Source organism: Gambusia affinis, linkage group LG24, assembly GCF_019740435.1.
Source record: "Gambusia affinis linkage group LG24, SWU_Gaff_1.0, whole genome shotgun sequence".
NCBI classification, from domain to species: Eukaryota; Metazoa; Chordata; class Actinopteri; order Cyprinodontiformes; family Poeciliidae; genus Gambusia; species Gambusia affinis.
The window spans coordinates 1,841,731-1,857,060 of record NC_057891.1 but is presented as its reverse complement, the minus strand read 5'-3'; the positions used below and the strand labels follow the sequence as shown (position 1 = coordinate 1,857,060).

Below are 15,330 nucleotides of genomic sequence, written 5' to 3'. Positions count from 1 at the left end.
ATTTTTACTTAAGAATCGCAAACTAATTTTGCAATATGAATCCTATTTTTTTCCAAAAACACCTGGAATGTAAAGTGTTCTGGAAATAGAATCTTTTAAGAGGCACTATTTTCTGCGGCGGATTAAGACATTTGCGTTCATTGCATCTCTACAGGATCCTACTGACAGAGGGAAGCATATAAATTATTAAAAACTTGTTGATTATGATTGTTTAAAGCATAAACAGGTGGAAAAATCTGGAAACTATGTTTAGCTTTATCTAAATGAGACGTAAGCCGCAGCGCCGAGGTCAATTCGCTTTGATCCGCCTGAAAATGAGCACCGAAACTGTATCTAATTAGCATAATAATGAGCAGCAGACGCTTTATCCACTGCAGCTCTGGAATAATGTGGATATGAGAGCAGGAAGATGCTGCATGTGAGGAAAAACGAAGCTCTGAAGGGTTCGGTACTCTGTAATTTGGCTACTTTTTATTCGAGCAGGGTCATCTTCAAGAGAAAATTACAAATTAAGAATCCATAATACTTTTACAAAGACATTTCAGGAAAGATTTCTTCTTCAGTCATCGTATCATACATAGTATTTAACAGTCCCTCTTCATTGTTTTTTCAGCTTAAAAAAAGAAAACAAAGATGAAGAAAGTGGAATTTTTTTCAGTCGAAAATACAGTGTTTTCACAATTGTATAAAAGTTCCCAAATTTTGGATTTTTTCTTCCAGTAACTGGAAAGTAAAAGAAAAACAAATAAAATAAGATTAAAACTTCACAATGTTTCAAAACACAATAAATGCTCTTTTTTTTACGTAAAATTTGCCCCTATGATCGACAACATGTTCCTTTTTACTAAAATATATCTATATATTGAAGAACTATAGTACTGTACACAACAGTATGAAATAAATAAAATTAGGAAATATAAAATGGGCCACATAAATAATCAAAATAAAAGAAAAAAAACGGTTTGGTTGTAATACTGAGAGAGTTTAAAAAGAAAAAGCTGAGAAAACATTGCACAACATAATGTAAACTAAAGGAAAACGGCTGCCTATACGTCTTTAATACTGACACGGGTGCTTCGGAGAACAACGGTGAACCATCTCATCATAATACTGAAGCTGGTGAAGAAGAACAAAACAAAAAATAAGAAACCGAACCGTCCTTTTACACAATACGAGGGTGGCACTTGCAGAAAAACACACAGGTTAAAAGGTTTGCATATAAGGCTTCTTTTTTCTCATCAAAAAACACCTTACAAAGGCTTCGTCCTTCATCGTTTTCTTCTTTTTATCCCGTCCATAAACTGTAATTTTCCCTTAAAACGAAAGTCTCTTTAAATCTTCTTTAAAAAAACAAAACACAGTTTAAATTCCTTCATTTGATTCAATTCAAGAGGCCTAAAACAGTGCGGCTGGAGATGTTTGGAGAAATAAAGACGACACCGAAAACGCAGGTAGGTGGTAATACTGAAGGGCTGCAGTGCAGGTAATACTGCTCTTTTCCAACACTGTATAAATATATACATAGGCAATACTTTTTATTATTTTTGTTCATGATTATAGAAGCGGAGTGCAATTTGTACAAGTCACTAGTTGTGCTATAAATACTATGGAACACAGGAGGTTAGCACCACACGTTGATTTAGGCCTTAGTACTGTACATTTGTATTCATTTATTCGTTGTTCGGTTTGCATAATGCAGCTTATTTCACAAACCCGCCATTGATTTTTGAGTCCTGCGTCCCGCTTCAGCAGACGTCGTCCCAAAGAGAGCTTCCCGGAAGCTTCAGGCACGTGGAGCTTAAAACGCGGCGGCGGCGTTTTAAACCGAGCAGGTGAGAATGCCGAACCGAAAGAGACAAACTGAAAACTGTAAGATGGGAAGCTTCCTGAAAACTGTCCGTTACATGCCGTCCTCCATGGCGTCCTCGTGATCCGATTTGGTTTCCGTTTTGCCGTCCAGCGAGCTGTCGTCCATCGAGTGCTCCCCGTTCTCCTCCTCGTCCCTCAACGTGTCCGGGTCCGTGTCCATGCTCTTGCTCTCCTCCTCTTCCTCCTCCTCAAACTCGTCCCTCCGTCCTATCTTCACGTACGTTCCGTCCACCTCCTTCCGCCCCTCCGCCCTGATCCCTCCGTTCACGCCATCGTGCCTCAGGATGGCCTCGTGCTCCGCCGGGTAGCCCTGAGGAGTCATGCCCTGCAAGTACGCCCTGCTCATCAGCAGTTCGGTGGGCTCCAGGTGGCCCTTCTCCCGGGCCTCCCTCTCCGCCGCCTCCCGCTCCTCGGCCTCCCGCTTGCAGTAGGAGTAGCGGTGGTTCATGTGCTGCGAGTAGGAGCCCGAGTGGGAGAAGCGCTTCCCGCATTTGTCGCACTGGTAGGGCTTCTCTCCGGAGTGCAGCCGCGAGTGCTCGATGAGATGGTGTTTGTGTTTGAAGGCTTTCTTGCAGATCTGGCACTGGTGCGGCCGCTTGCCTGTGGAGACGCAGAAACAGAGAGCGGGACGGGACGTGAGTGAGGCGCCGGAATCGCAAAAAACAACTCAATCAAATCACAACAAAGCAAAAAAAACTGATTTATTTAAGCTAACAAACTGCTGCATCCTGGATGCACAAAGGAGAGTTACAAGAGATCCTTCCTGTTTTTCATTTTTAAATAGTAACTGTCTTTATCATTTTCTTAGTTCATCAATAACAGATGCTCCATTTAGCTTGAGCTACTTTCCATCAACATAAAACATAAAAACATCAGAAAGTCAACAACTGTGAAAACCTGTAACAGATATTTTTACATTTTGTAAAGTGATATTGTTCAAATCATCAACACACATCAAATATGCTGGTCAGTGTTCCACTTATTATTAAACAAAAGGGAAATCTAAACAGTCTTGATTTATAGGAACTCAATCTTTCAGCTGTTTTGCACTTTTATGGAAGAATATATGAATAAGTCTCCATATATTCTACAGAAAATCATTGGTCAAAAAGTTACAGTATAAATAGTAGTAAACGCCAAGATTACAGTTATTTTTTAGTTACTGTTTCCAGATATTACAAGAGAAGTCCTTTATTTTTTAAAATTTTTTAATTAATAGTCCAGAAAAATTTATATATTTTACTTTATCTTGTGTGCTATATTATTTTTATATATGTTTGTAACACTTTTTGATTTTGTTTTCTGGACCTACATACATAGTTGATGCTGTTATGTATACATTTTCCCACAATATAGGATATTTCTATTCTGTTCTATTCTGTTTTTAATATAGTACTATTCATACTATATACATAGATTCAATAAAAGTGTCCCAAGAACGCAGCCTTGAGGAACACCAAATGTAAACAAGAGATGTTCCACAATTTCAACATCAATTTATCTTTGTATTGTTGGAAAAACAAATATAAATCAAATAGAAGTGTCCTGAGATCACAGCCTTGAGGAACACCACATGTATTTAAACCCTTTGCCTCCACTAGATGGTAAAAGTGGCAGCATTCAGATCCAAAATGGACCCTCGCTGCCTTTTCATGTCCAAGCTGATAACTAGTCGGCTCCATAAAGCTTTGAGAAACTCTGAGCTGCTGATACTGGATAAAATAAATGATGCAACTTGGTGAAAGAAGGTCCCTGTATAAGGACTTATTTCTCATCAGGAATCTCCTGCAGGTTGGTTGATATGATTTAATACCAATAAATAATTATATATTTAGGTAAATTAATGTCTTTTAAGATAAAATAGTTTTAACATGATATGATTTGAAAGTAAAAGAGCATAGCTCCCTTTTCTTTGGCTACCTGCATTAATTTAATTGCAAAAAGGAACACAAAGTTTTAAGACATCACATCCCTGTCAATGAAGAAGCAAGTTAGGTGTTGGGTTACAAATACAACTTAAGGATTGAACAGAGAAGGAAAAAAGGGAGGAAAAAGGGAAATAAAACAAAATATATAAATATATACTTGTAGGATTTGGCAACACAAACATTTAAAACATAAAATAAAAAAGCATGGGGTTTAAAATAAGGGTCTAGAACAGTATATACCTGTGTGTTCATATTTGTGTCTTAGAAGGGAACTGCTCTTCTGGAATGTTTTGTCGCACAAGTCACACGCGTACATACCACTTTCGGTCTTCTTAATCTTCTTCCGCGACAGACAGGAGTCGGGGTCTGTCATGTCGTCCAGCCCTGACAAGTAATCTGGAGTACCGTCAAGCAGGTCCCCCTTAGAGACAAGAACAGAGAGACAAAAGGCGAGAAATAATAAGCAACGCAGCACCTCACAGACCCTCAGACGCTTAAAAACGGTTCAAACTAAAAGTGAGAAAACTGGAGCTGTCTGCTTTTCATTTATTTCAGGAGCTGTAGCTCCAAAAATTATGTGTTTACATGCTAAATGTTTGTTTTGTCAAAAATATATTCAATTGTAATGTGTAGCTGGAAGGTAAATGTGCTAAAACTGAAATTATACAATGTAGCTAAACCAAACAACAAAACATACGTGCTAATGAGCTAAGTGCTAAATGTGACAAAACAACAAACAGTCAAAAATCACTCCAACAATCTCAATTAAACAAGTAATTGTATTAAAAATAAATGCGATGCTGATGTTTAACTGAAAAATGCTAACTGCTAATCATGCTAATATGATCAGTCAAAACTCACTTTATACTTTATTAGACGTTTTATTTTTTGTGCTGCTAAATTATGAATATGAAAAAGTTGAATGTAATCAAATTTTCCACTTATTTTATTAACTGTAGCTTTAAGAGTAAAAAAAATGTACTAATATGCTAACTGTTAGCTTTGCTAAGCTAATGTAGCATCTTTAAAAAAAAACTTTAAAAGTTCAAGGTTAAAGAAAAGCAGACATTTTTATGAGGCTGGAATTAAAGAAAAGTTACATGCAGGTTGTTTTCTCATAGTTTTAAAACTCAACAAATGCTATTGCTGTCATGTTTGGGTCTACTTTTCTTGCCCACATGCAGAACACCACAGGGAAACAGATAATCAGTAAAAATGGTTTATTGAATGTTCAGGAAATCTGCTGAGGGTTATTGCTCCAGGAACTGCAGCTTTCGGGGAATGCGGCAAACTACGGAGACAACAGAGAGATGGTGAGTTCGAGGGCGTCGGAAAAAGGGGTGAGTGAATGACACGGACTGATCTTACTTGTGAAGTTGATGGTGGAAGTCCGGGAGGGCTAACTGTGTGGATCGAGGGGATTCAGTCCAAGAGGTCTTCTGAACGGGTCCGAGCTATTCGGGATTGGTTGGATCCAGGAGCAACAGTGGCGGCGGGGAGAGGTGGACCGATGGGCTCAGGCGGGCTGGAGACTGAGGAGAGTTCTGACTGACGTTCGGCGTCTCAAAGGGAAGACACGGGCTTGGGCAACCAGCGGATATTCCTCCACGGGCGTCCACGAGGAATTGGTTCCAGAAAAACCGGAAGAACCAGTTCCTTTCACAAAGGAACTCAGCGTCTCAAGGAAGACACCTGGAGGAGGAGAACAACGAGAAGAATCACTTGAGATATTTCTCAGGAGAACAAAGAGTTTTCACTGTAGGGCTCTGACTACCATTGCTGGCAAACACTCAGGCGTCGAAGCCCCGTCAGTCAGCTCCTCTTGAACTCCAGACATAATGAGGAGATGTTGAACAGGTGTGCTGGCGATCACGCCTCCGCCGGGAAAAACAGTCTCTGGCGCTCTCTGGTGGAAAGTTAGTGACTAGCCTAACCAGAACCCAGAAACAAAACCCCAACAACCCCGGAATCCAACAGTACCCCCCCCTCAACGGTCGCCACCTGGCGGCCGAGAAGAACAAGAAGGGAGAGAACTACGGTAATCACTAATAAGAGACGGGTCCAAAATAAATGAACTGGGAACCCAGGAACGATCCTCCGGACCGTAGCCCTCCCAGTCGGCAGGTACTGCCAACCACGACCTCGCCGACGGGAGTCCACGATCCGGCGGACAGAATAGGCGGATGGCCATCAATGTCTCGGGCGGGAGGAGGGGCTCGATGGAGGGCACAGATTGCTGGTTTGAACAGGCTTAATCTGCGAAACATGAAAGGTAGGGTGTATGCGCATCGTAGAAGGGAGGCGGAGACGAACTGCAGATGGGCTGATTACTGTAGTTATCTCGAATGGGCCGATAAACCTGGGAGATAGTTTCTTCGATATGGATTTTAGCGGGATGTTGCGTGAGGATAACCATACTCTCTGACCTGGAGTGTAGCTGGGGGCCGGGATCCTCTTGCGGTCTGCTTGGCGCTTGTTTTGCTCCGCTGTGTGATTAAGGGCATGGACTGTACTTCTCCAAACCCTTTGGCAGCGACGGATGTGTTGTTGCACCGAGGTCACAGAAATGTCCTTTTCCTCAGAGGAAAGCAGCGGTGGTTGGTATCCAATGGAAACCTCGAATGGTGAAAAACCTGTGGCAGCAGAGGTGTGACTGTTATGAGCATACTCTACCCATGGTAGGAATTGACTCCAGTCCGCCGGGTTAGTTGAGGTGAAGCAACGGAGGTGGACTCCAACTCCTGGTTCATGCGCTCAGTTTGGCCATTAGTTTCAGGGTGAAAACCTGAAGTTAAGGAGACTTTAGCACCAAGGGCAGAACAAAACTCCTCCAGACCTGGGAGATGAACTGAGGCCCCGGTCCGACAGGATCTCCTGCGGGGAACCATGCAAACAGAAAACATGTTTTACGAGCAACTGAGCAGTTTGAAGCGCATTGGGTAACCTCCTGAGTGGAACTAAGTGACAGGCTTTTGAAAAGCGATCAATGATGGTGAGTATCGTCATACCTTTGGAGGAGGTAAGCCAGTGATGAAATCTATGGATATATGGGACCAGGGGCGACTGGGAATGTGTAGAGGTTGGAGGTAGCCTGAAGGAGGTCGATGGGACTTGTTCCTTGAACAAATGGAACAGGCTAAAATGTATTCTTTAACGTCCTTGTGTATGGATTTGCCACCAGAACCTGCGGTTAATAAGGGCAATGGTGCGACTTATGCCGGGTGGGCAGAAAATTTTGAAGCATGAATCCAATGCATAAACCGGGCTCTAATCGTGGAGGGGCGTAGATCTTGTTAGACGGACATGACTCTGGGGTGGGTTCAGATTGCTGGGCCTGTTTAATCAAATCCTCAATTTCCCAAGTCACCGTAGCCACAGTGCAACTGGGGGGAAGAATAGATGCAGGAACCTTATCAGTGTCGTCTGGAGAGTGGACTCGGGACAAAGCGTCGGGTTTAACATTGCGGAACCGGACGGAAGGAAATGCTTAAATTGAACCTTGAGAAAAAAGTGACCAACGGGATTGACGTGGATTTAACCTCTTAGCGGATTGGAGATAAGATAAATTTTTATGATCAGTCCAAACAAGTACCGGATGTTCCGCCCCCTCCAACCAATGCCGCCATTCCTCCAAGGCCAGTTTGATGGCCAGCAATTCTGGTCACCCACGTCATAGTTGCGCTCCGGGGGTGACAGTCTACGGGAAAAAAAGGCGCACGGGTGAGTCTTGTGGTCAGAGGCTGAAATTTGAGACAGCACCGCCCCTACCCCAGAATCAGAAGCGTCAACCTCGACAATAAATTGCCTCGTGGGGTCTGGTTGAACTAGCACAGGTGCTCTGGAAAAAAGACTCTTAAGTTTCTCAAAAGCTTTGTCTGCTTCTGTGGTCCAACAGAAATTGATCTTGGATGACGTCAGGGCTGTTAACGGTTGGGCTGTCTGACTGTAATTTCGGATAAATCTGCGATAGAAGTTAGCGAAGCCAACCTCTGGAGTTGTCTCCGTGTCTCGGGAATGGGCCAGTCCAAAACTGCCCTGATCTTCTCCTCCGTGGGCCTTATCTGTCCAGCTTCTAGAACGAATCCCAGGAAGGAGACAGACGTTTTATGGAACTCACATTTCTCTGCTTTAACAAAAAGTTTATTTTCCAGTAAGCGTTGGAGAACGAGCCGAACATGTTGTTTGTGTTCTGCAAGGGTCTTAGAATAAATGAGGATGTCATCCAAGTACACAAAAACAAAAACATTCAGAAAATCTCTTAAAACGTCATTGACCAGAGCTTGGAAAAATGCTGGGGCATTCGATAAGCCAAAAGGCATGACTAGATATTCGAAGTGACCGAGGGGTGTCTTGAATGCAGTCTTCCACTCATCCCCCTGACGAATACGGAGTAGGTGATAGGCATTTCTGAGATCTAATTTAGAAAAAATGGTTGCGCCATGGACCGGTTCAAAAGCGGAGGACAGCAGTGGCAGGGGATACTTGTTTTTTACAGTGATCTGGTTAAGCCCACGATAATCAATGCAAGGGCGGAGAGAGCCGTCCTTTTTGCCCACAAAAAAGAACCCAGCCCCTAATGGTGAAGAGGACTGGCGGATAATGCCGGCAGCTAACGAGTCCCTTATGTACTTCTCCATGGTTTCACGTTCTGGTCGGGAAATATTATAAAGGCGGCTAGAAGGAAGAGGTGCTCCGGGAAGGAGATCTATTGCGCAATCATAAGGTCTGTGAGGAGGAAGAGAAAAGGCTTTGGTTTTGCTGAAAACCGGAGCTAAATCGTGATATTCAGGTGGAATTGTGGAAAGGTCGGGAGGATCCGCTCGTTCCGGCTCTGCCGGTAATGGATCTGGTGGAACTGCGGAAACGAGGCAGGAGGAGTGACAGGACGTGGACCACGATTCGACATGCCGGTTAGCCCAGTTAATGTGCGGATTATGTCGCTGAAGCCAATTGAAGCCGAGGATTATAGGGGAGTTAGCGGAGGGAAAAACAAAAAAAGAAATTAACTCTCTATGATTCCCGGAAATGACTAAATGTATGGGCTTGGTCTGATGGGTGATCTGAGGGAGCGTCTGGCCGTCAATAGCGGTGACTCTAAGAGGAGCGGTGAGGGGAATAGTTTCGATTGCCAACTGCTGGACTAAAGTGGTGTCTATTAGGTCCTGCTCACAGCCAGAATCAACTAAAACAGCCAACGGGAGAGATTTGTCATTATGGATCAGGGTAGCTGGAAGTAGCAGGCGAGGGGAGGTATTATACGGTTGAGTGTCCGCCACACTCCTCGACCCTACTGGCGGACGGAGGGTTTAACCGCTCGGACAGTGAGCGATAAAATGACCGGGAAGCCCGCAGTAAAGGCATAGACGGGAGGTCATTCTTTTGTGTCGCTTCCCGCGGGTTAGGCGAAGTTCGGCCGACGGTATAGGCTCCGGTTCTGAGGAGCCGGGAGAAACTGGATCGGCTCTGAGAGGTAAGGGAACGGCGGAAACTCTTACGGGAGTCTCTCTACGACCTCTCTCTTTAGTTCTGGATCGTATTCTTGAATCTAAGCGAATTGTAAGACTTATTAGCTCTTCTAGGGTCGCTGGTTCATCGAGCGTGGCTAATTCGTCTTTGATAGATTCATTCAAGGCATGAAAATACGCACTCTTTAAAGAGGCACTGTTCCAGCCGGAAGCTGCGGCTTTTATTCTAAATTCGATGGCGAAGTCGGCCACCGTTCGCTGTCCCTGTTTAATTCTCCATAATTCTCTGGAATGGAAAGTCTTATCATGGTCGTGGCTGAACACCTGCTGAAACTCTTTTAGAAATTCCTCAAAAGTGCAACCATAATCAGTGGGCGAGGGGAACCTGGCCTCGGCCCATCTCAGAGCTTGGCCCGACAAAAGAGAGAGGACGTAAGCAATCTTGGTGCTATCGCGGACGAAGCTTTGCGGTGAGTGATTGAAAATTATGGAGCATTGTAAAATAAAGCCCTTGCACTTGTCCAAATCCCCAGAAAATCTCTCTGGCGTCGGTGGACGGATCTCCGAAAATGCGGAATGGGCTGGAGGATCCGGAGCCGGAGCCGGAGCCGGAGCCGGGGTAGGTTCGGGTGCTGGAGACTGTGAAGCAGAGTTTTGCAAGAAAGTCATTAATTCATTCAACCGTCGATTGGTCTCGATCTGACGGGTATTAAGTTCCTGGAGGGCTGATTCATGGGATTGTAACAGTGAATGTTGCTCTGCAAGAGTTTTCCTAATGGTGTCTGCTGGACTAGGATTTTGGCCTGAGTGTTCTGTCATGTTTGGGTCTACTTTTCTTGCCCACATGCAGAACACCACAGGGAAACAGATAATCAGTAAAAATGGTTTATTGAATGTTCAGGAAATCTGCTGAGGGTTATTGCTCCAGGAACTGCAGCTTTCGGGGAATGCGGCAAACTACGGAGACAACAGAGAGATGGTGAGTTCGAGGGCGTCGGAAAAAAGGGTGAGTGAATGACACGGACTGATCTTACTTGTGAAGTTGATGGTGGAAGTCCGGGAGGGCTAACTGTGTGGATCGAGGGGATTCAGTCCAAGAGGTCTTCTGAACGGGTCCGAGCTATTCGGGATTGGTTGGATCCAGGAGCAACAGTGGCGGAGAGGTGGACCGATGGGCTCAGGCGGGCTGGAGACTGAGGAGAGTTCTGACTGACGTTCGGCGTCTCAAAGGGAAGACACGGGCTTGGGCAACCAGCGGATATTCCTCCACGGCGTCACGAGGGAATTGGTTCCAGAAAAACCCGGAAGAACCAGTTCCTTTCACAAAGGAACTCAGCGTCTCAAGGAAGACACCTGGAGGAGGAGAACAACGAGAAGAATCACTTGAGATATTTCTCAGGAGAACAAAGAGTTTTCACTGTAGGGCTCTGACTACCATTGCTGGCAAACACTCAGGCGTCGAAGCCCCGTCAGTCAGCTCCTCTTGAACTCCAGACATAATGAGGAGATGTTGAACAGGTGTGCTGGCGATCACGCCTCCGCCGGGAAAAACAGTCTCTGGCGCTCTCTGGTGGAAAGTTAGTGACTAGCCTAACCAGAACCCAGAAACAAAACCCCAACAACCCCGGAATCCAACAATTGCTAATTTGAATAAACACCAAAACGTCATGATTATAAAGTAGCTAATTCTTTTTAAATACACTGTTGAAATAATTATTTATCAGGAAGTTTTAGTTAGCTGTTTATGCTAATCTGACAACCTATAAAATAATCAAACATGTACATAAAAGGCTAGAAATGCTTATAGAGCAAGGGCATTTTTCAGAATAAATATACTTTTATTGCAGATTTATTTTAGAAGTTAAACTGTAAAATATCTTCTTGTAACTAATTTACTAAAATGGAAGCTAATATAGTATAACACAATGTACAGATGAATACCTCATGTTTACAAAGACAAATTGTTTTACTGGACTTTTGCAAATACATGATTTAAAATTAATATAATGAATGTTAAATAGAATAAAAATGTGAGTTTTTATTACATTTTGGGACCAGAAGCTTTGACCAGTTTAAAGTAAAAAGATATTTGAAAAAATTCTGGCTGCTTAATTTGTATTATTAACAAAAAAAAAACAACAAAGGAAATATACATTGCAGTGTAGTTCTATTTCAAAAGTAGAAAATATGGATTTTAGGAGCTATAACTTAATTAAGTTAATGTTATAGAAGAATTATTGTAGCCATCATATTATATATATATATATATATATATGCTATCTATATATGAATAATACAATATATTACTGAATATTATTTACATAATTACATAATATCTTCTTTGAAAAGTTAAACAGGAACACATCTTTGCTAGCATGCTAACTGTTAATTATCTACCAATTGCTAATTTGATGAATCCACTTAAAATGATTTATCACCATACAAATATACAGATATATCTAGTCAACATAATGTCATAAAATGTGCTGCTAAATACTAAAATGAAATAAATACATCATAAAAAAGTGGCAGCCTCTTGATTTGAATAAAAAGACATGCTAACATGCTAAGTGCTAAACATGTACTTTCTTACAACTCTGAAAATGAAATAAATACCTTCTTTAGGAGTTAAATTATTCTTTTGCAAATTGATTCAAATTTTAAATTTAAGGTAAGTTGAGTTTTTTGGTCTTTTTCAGCAGCTTTAAATTTGTCGATTTGACATTGGAGCTAATATACACACAGCTAAACTGCTACATTTAGAGCCAAGGAAACAAAAAGAAAAAGGACAACCTAAAGAAAGCAGAGATATTTTAGATGTAAATATTTTATTGTGTAATCTGCTGCTGAATGGCAATAAAAAAATTATCTGTGACACCATTTATAAAGCCCTAAACTCCACACAATGCTACAAGTTCATGCATTTTTGATTACCAGCACCCAGCAGCGTTTATTTCTTATAAAACTTTCAGCTCTGGAATAATATCTCCCATTTATAACTGACAGCTTCCTCATTATGAAGCGCAGCTAGCCCAGGCTAATTTTGAACTCGTGTTAATTCTGCACATTCCTTTAAAACCGTCCCCTTTTATAATGAAGATTACTCTTAAATTTAAATTAATGGAGAACAATATTACAACATTAGAGGAGACGCGGTGAGCCATTCTTGAAATTGCAAGCTCATATAATGATTATAATCAGAAGGTGCACCTTAATGGCCAATATTGAGTCACCAAAGCCTGCTTTAATGAATATATGTGTGATAATGTGAGGACCGTGTTTTAAGAACGGACCACTATCACTCTGCAATCAATTTGAACTAAACGCCTGTAGCTGTATTTTTAAAATCTAATTTAATAACTTAGAATAGGAAACATTATTAATACTTTTTTTCATCAAAATGGTTCCCTCTATGTTAAACAGCCTTCAGCATTCGCTGGTAATGAACATGGAGACTGTGCATTATTAATCCACATGTAGTGAAGAAGCTCATTTTGGCGTTGGCTCGCTTTAAAATGCAGGCGAAACCCGCAGTAGGAAATTTTAGAGAAGTGCACTGCTCCGGGCTTCACCTTTGTCATTTTTACAAAGGCCTTTCACCCATATTTAATAACAAATATCCCAGCTCTGGACGATAAAATTTGATGCTCCTTTCTTTTCAGGCTGCAAGGAAAATAGCGCTACGATTCAGAGAAAATCTCCTCTTCGTGTCATTATCATAAACCTTTACACTGCTAATGACATCTCGGTTTTCTCCCACCTCAGGGTGGTGTCCCAGCTGTTTATCTCCGTTGCCTTTGCCAGTTCATCCTACCTCAGGTGAGCGTTTCTCTCTCCTGACTTTTTTAATTAGCACAGAAATTAGTTCAGCACATTTCAGAGAGTCTAAGAGAGCCTGGGGCTTTTCACGAAAATCACAGGTGGCTCATTTACCTGGAAACCCGGTTTTCGCTGGTACTTTCTCCTCTGCTGCATCTCGGCAAAGGTGGCCGCCCCTGCTGCGTAAGTGTAGGCCATGTGCGGTAGGAAGCCCATTTGATCCATGCCCGGGTATGGCCTGAGACCTGGTATGCTGGCCTGCATGGGGGGCATGAATGTGGCCGGGGGGAAAGCGCTCTGTGGTGGAAGTGACGTATACAAAGGTTTGGCAGCAAACGGATTAATGCCAAAGATGGGGCTAGTGCTTTTTTCAAGGTTCCCATTGTTGGTTGAGCCTGAGAAGTCCTTCTTGAGATAGGCCAAGTTCAGCGGCTCTTCAAAGTGCTCTCGGGGAGACGGGATGCTGCTGTGGTCGATGGTGATGCTGTTGACCTTCGGCCTGCTCTTGATGGTCAGTGCGTGCTTGGGTTCCTTCATGAGTCTGGGCAGAGAGAGGTCGAGCGGCTCGGCCTGCAGGTCCTCCGACGTCAGGCTGTTTGGAGTGTAAGAGCTGCTGTGGGAGTTTTTGGAAGATGTGGACGACAGGTTCAGAGGCGACGGAGTGTTGCTGCGGGAGTGGTCCAACTTGTCGCCGGCGGACTTGCCGTTGCTGCCGAACTGGTGGTTCTTCAAATGTCTAAGCGAGTTGTCACAGTTGCTGACGTTGTTGTGGAGCTCCGCGATGGAGGGGGACGTGATGCGGTCGGAGGGCTTGATAAGAGACACGGGCGACCTAGCTGCCAAAGAGTCTTTTGGAGGAGTTTGGTGGTTATTTGTTCCGACAACCATTTCCGTGTTGTTCCTGTGCTCTAGTGGTGGGGTCCTGGTAGTGCTATACTCGTACATCTTTCGCTGCTCAAACCATTCCTTGACAAATTCCTGAGGAAGGCCGACCGCTATGGAAATTTTGAGCAGCTCCTCTGAGTTGGGCTCCATGTTCATGGCAAAGTAAGCTTTCAGCACAGACATGTGGTCCCTGTAGGGATTCAGGGGCCCTGTGAGTCCCTTCTCAGACAAAATGGAGGAGTGGGAGTTCTTCTCCATGAATATCCCTGGTTTGTTAGCCATCAGATTCTCACTGGGCTGCAGCACAGCTTTGATCTCCTCGTTCATTTTGCACAGGTAGCGTTCATGTTGGTGCAAAGGTATTGGCCCTGGGAAGGTTTCTTTGCAATACTGACAAGTGTACGGTGTAAACATGTTTTCCGGCACCTTCTCCTCCACACCTCCTTCGAGCATGTGGTTGGATTTCTCTCGTTTGATATTGCTAATCTGTCTCTTTGAGTCTGTCGTCAAGCTCTGGAGGCAGGCTTTGGCTTCGTTTACTTTCTCTAATGTGTAGTCGATGATGCTTTTGGTGGCGCCGTTGTGATTGACCAATGGAAGACCAACCTGAGGGCCCCCTGGCGACGTCAAGCCCTGCTTCTGCTCCTCCATCTGGTTTCCCAGCTCCTTCATGTAGGCCTTGAGCTTGGAAAGCTCCTCTGGCTTGCAGTCCATTTTCTGCCTGCACACAGTGTTGTCCACGATCTGGAGGACCTTCTGCACCTCGCTAAGGTTGTTCGCCAGCTGACCTGGGTAGCCGCCAAACTGCGACTCCAGGCTGGCCATGCTCAGATGCTGCAGAGGGCTCTGCGCCGTCGAGTTGTGGTGGTTGACGCCCAGCGGACTGCTCCCTCCCATCCCTCCGTTCATGAACGGAACAGGAGCGCCGAACCCGTGGGAAGCCATCATCAGCTTGTAGTCGTTGAAGTCGAGCGGCTCCGTTTTGATGCTCATGTGGCTCCCGTGATCGGCGAGGCCCAGCGACTTGCCGTTCTCGATCTTCTGGCGCAGCTGGGTGATGGCAGTGTTGGTGGGCGAGGCGGAGGCGGAGGTGGGGGAGGAGCCCGGCTTCAGGTTGGTGCGCATGCGGCCGTTGACGGCGATCAGGCCGATGCACTTCTTGCTGCTGATGTGGGAGCTGTAGGAGCCCGAGTGGGAGAAGCGCTTCTTGCAGTTGGGACACTCGTAGGGTTTTTCACCTGAAATGACAAACAGGTCATTTAGAGACCTGAGACTTTTCCTTCAGAAAACAGACTTTTGATCACTTCTTAGGGATTTTTGAAGGTTTTCTTTAGATTTTAGCAGCTTTTTATCTTTAATCTAGG

At 43.9% G+C, this 15,330-nt stretch overlaps 1 protein-coding gene across 9 annotated transcripts in view; it reads right to left on the bottom strand.

Annotated features, from left to right (window-relative positions):
- Positions 1–449: 449 nt before the first annotated feature.
- Positions 450–15,330, bottom strand: part of zeb2b (zinc finger E-box binding homeobox 2b) — a 95,536-nt gene continuing 80,655 nt past the window's right edge. For 6 of the 9 annotated variants that reach the window (XM_044109337.1, XM_044109338.1, XM_044109330.1 and 3 more), the window contains 3 exons: positions 13,196–15,204; positions 4,038–4,218; positions 450–2,469 (listed from right to left, as the gene is read on the bottom strand). In XM_044109337.1, coding sequence (XP_043965272.1) covers positions 1,901–2,469; positions 4,038–4,218; positions 13,196–15,204 — 2,759 coding nt within the window. In that variant the 3' untranslated portion in view covers positions 450–1,900. The remainder of the gene's footprint in view (positions 2,470–4,037; positions 4,219–13,195; positions 15,205–15,330) is intronic. The other 3 variants (XM_044109339.1, XM_044109334.1, XM_044109335.1) reach the window with 1 other exon arrangement.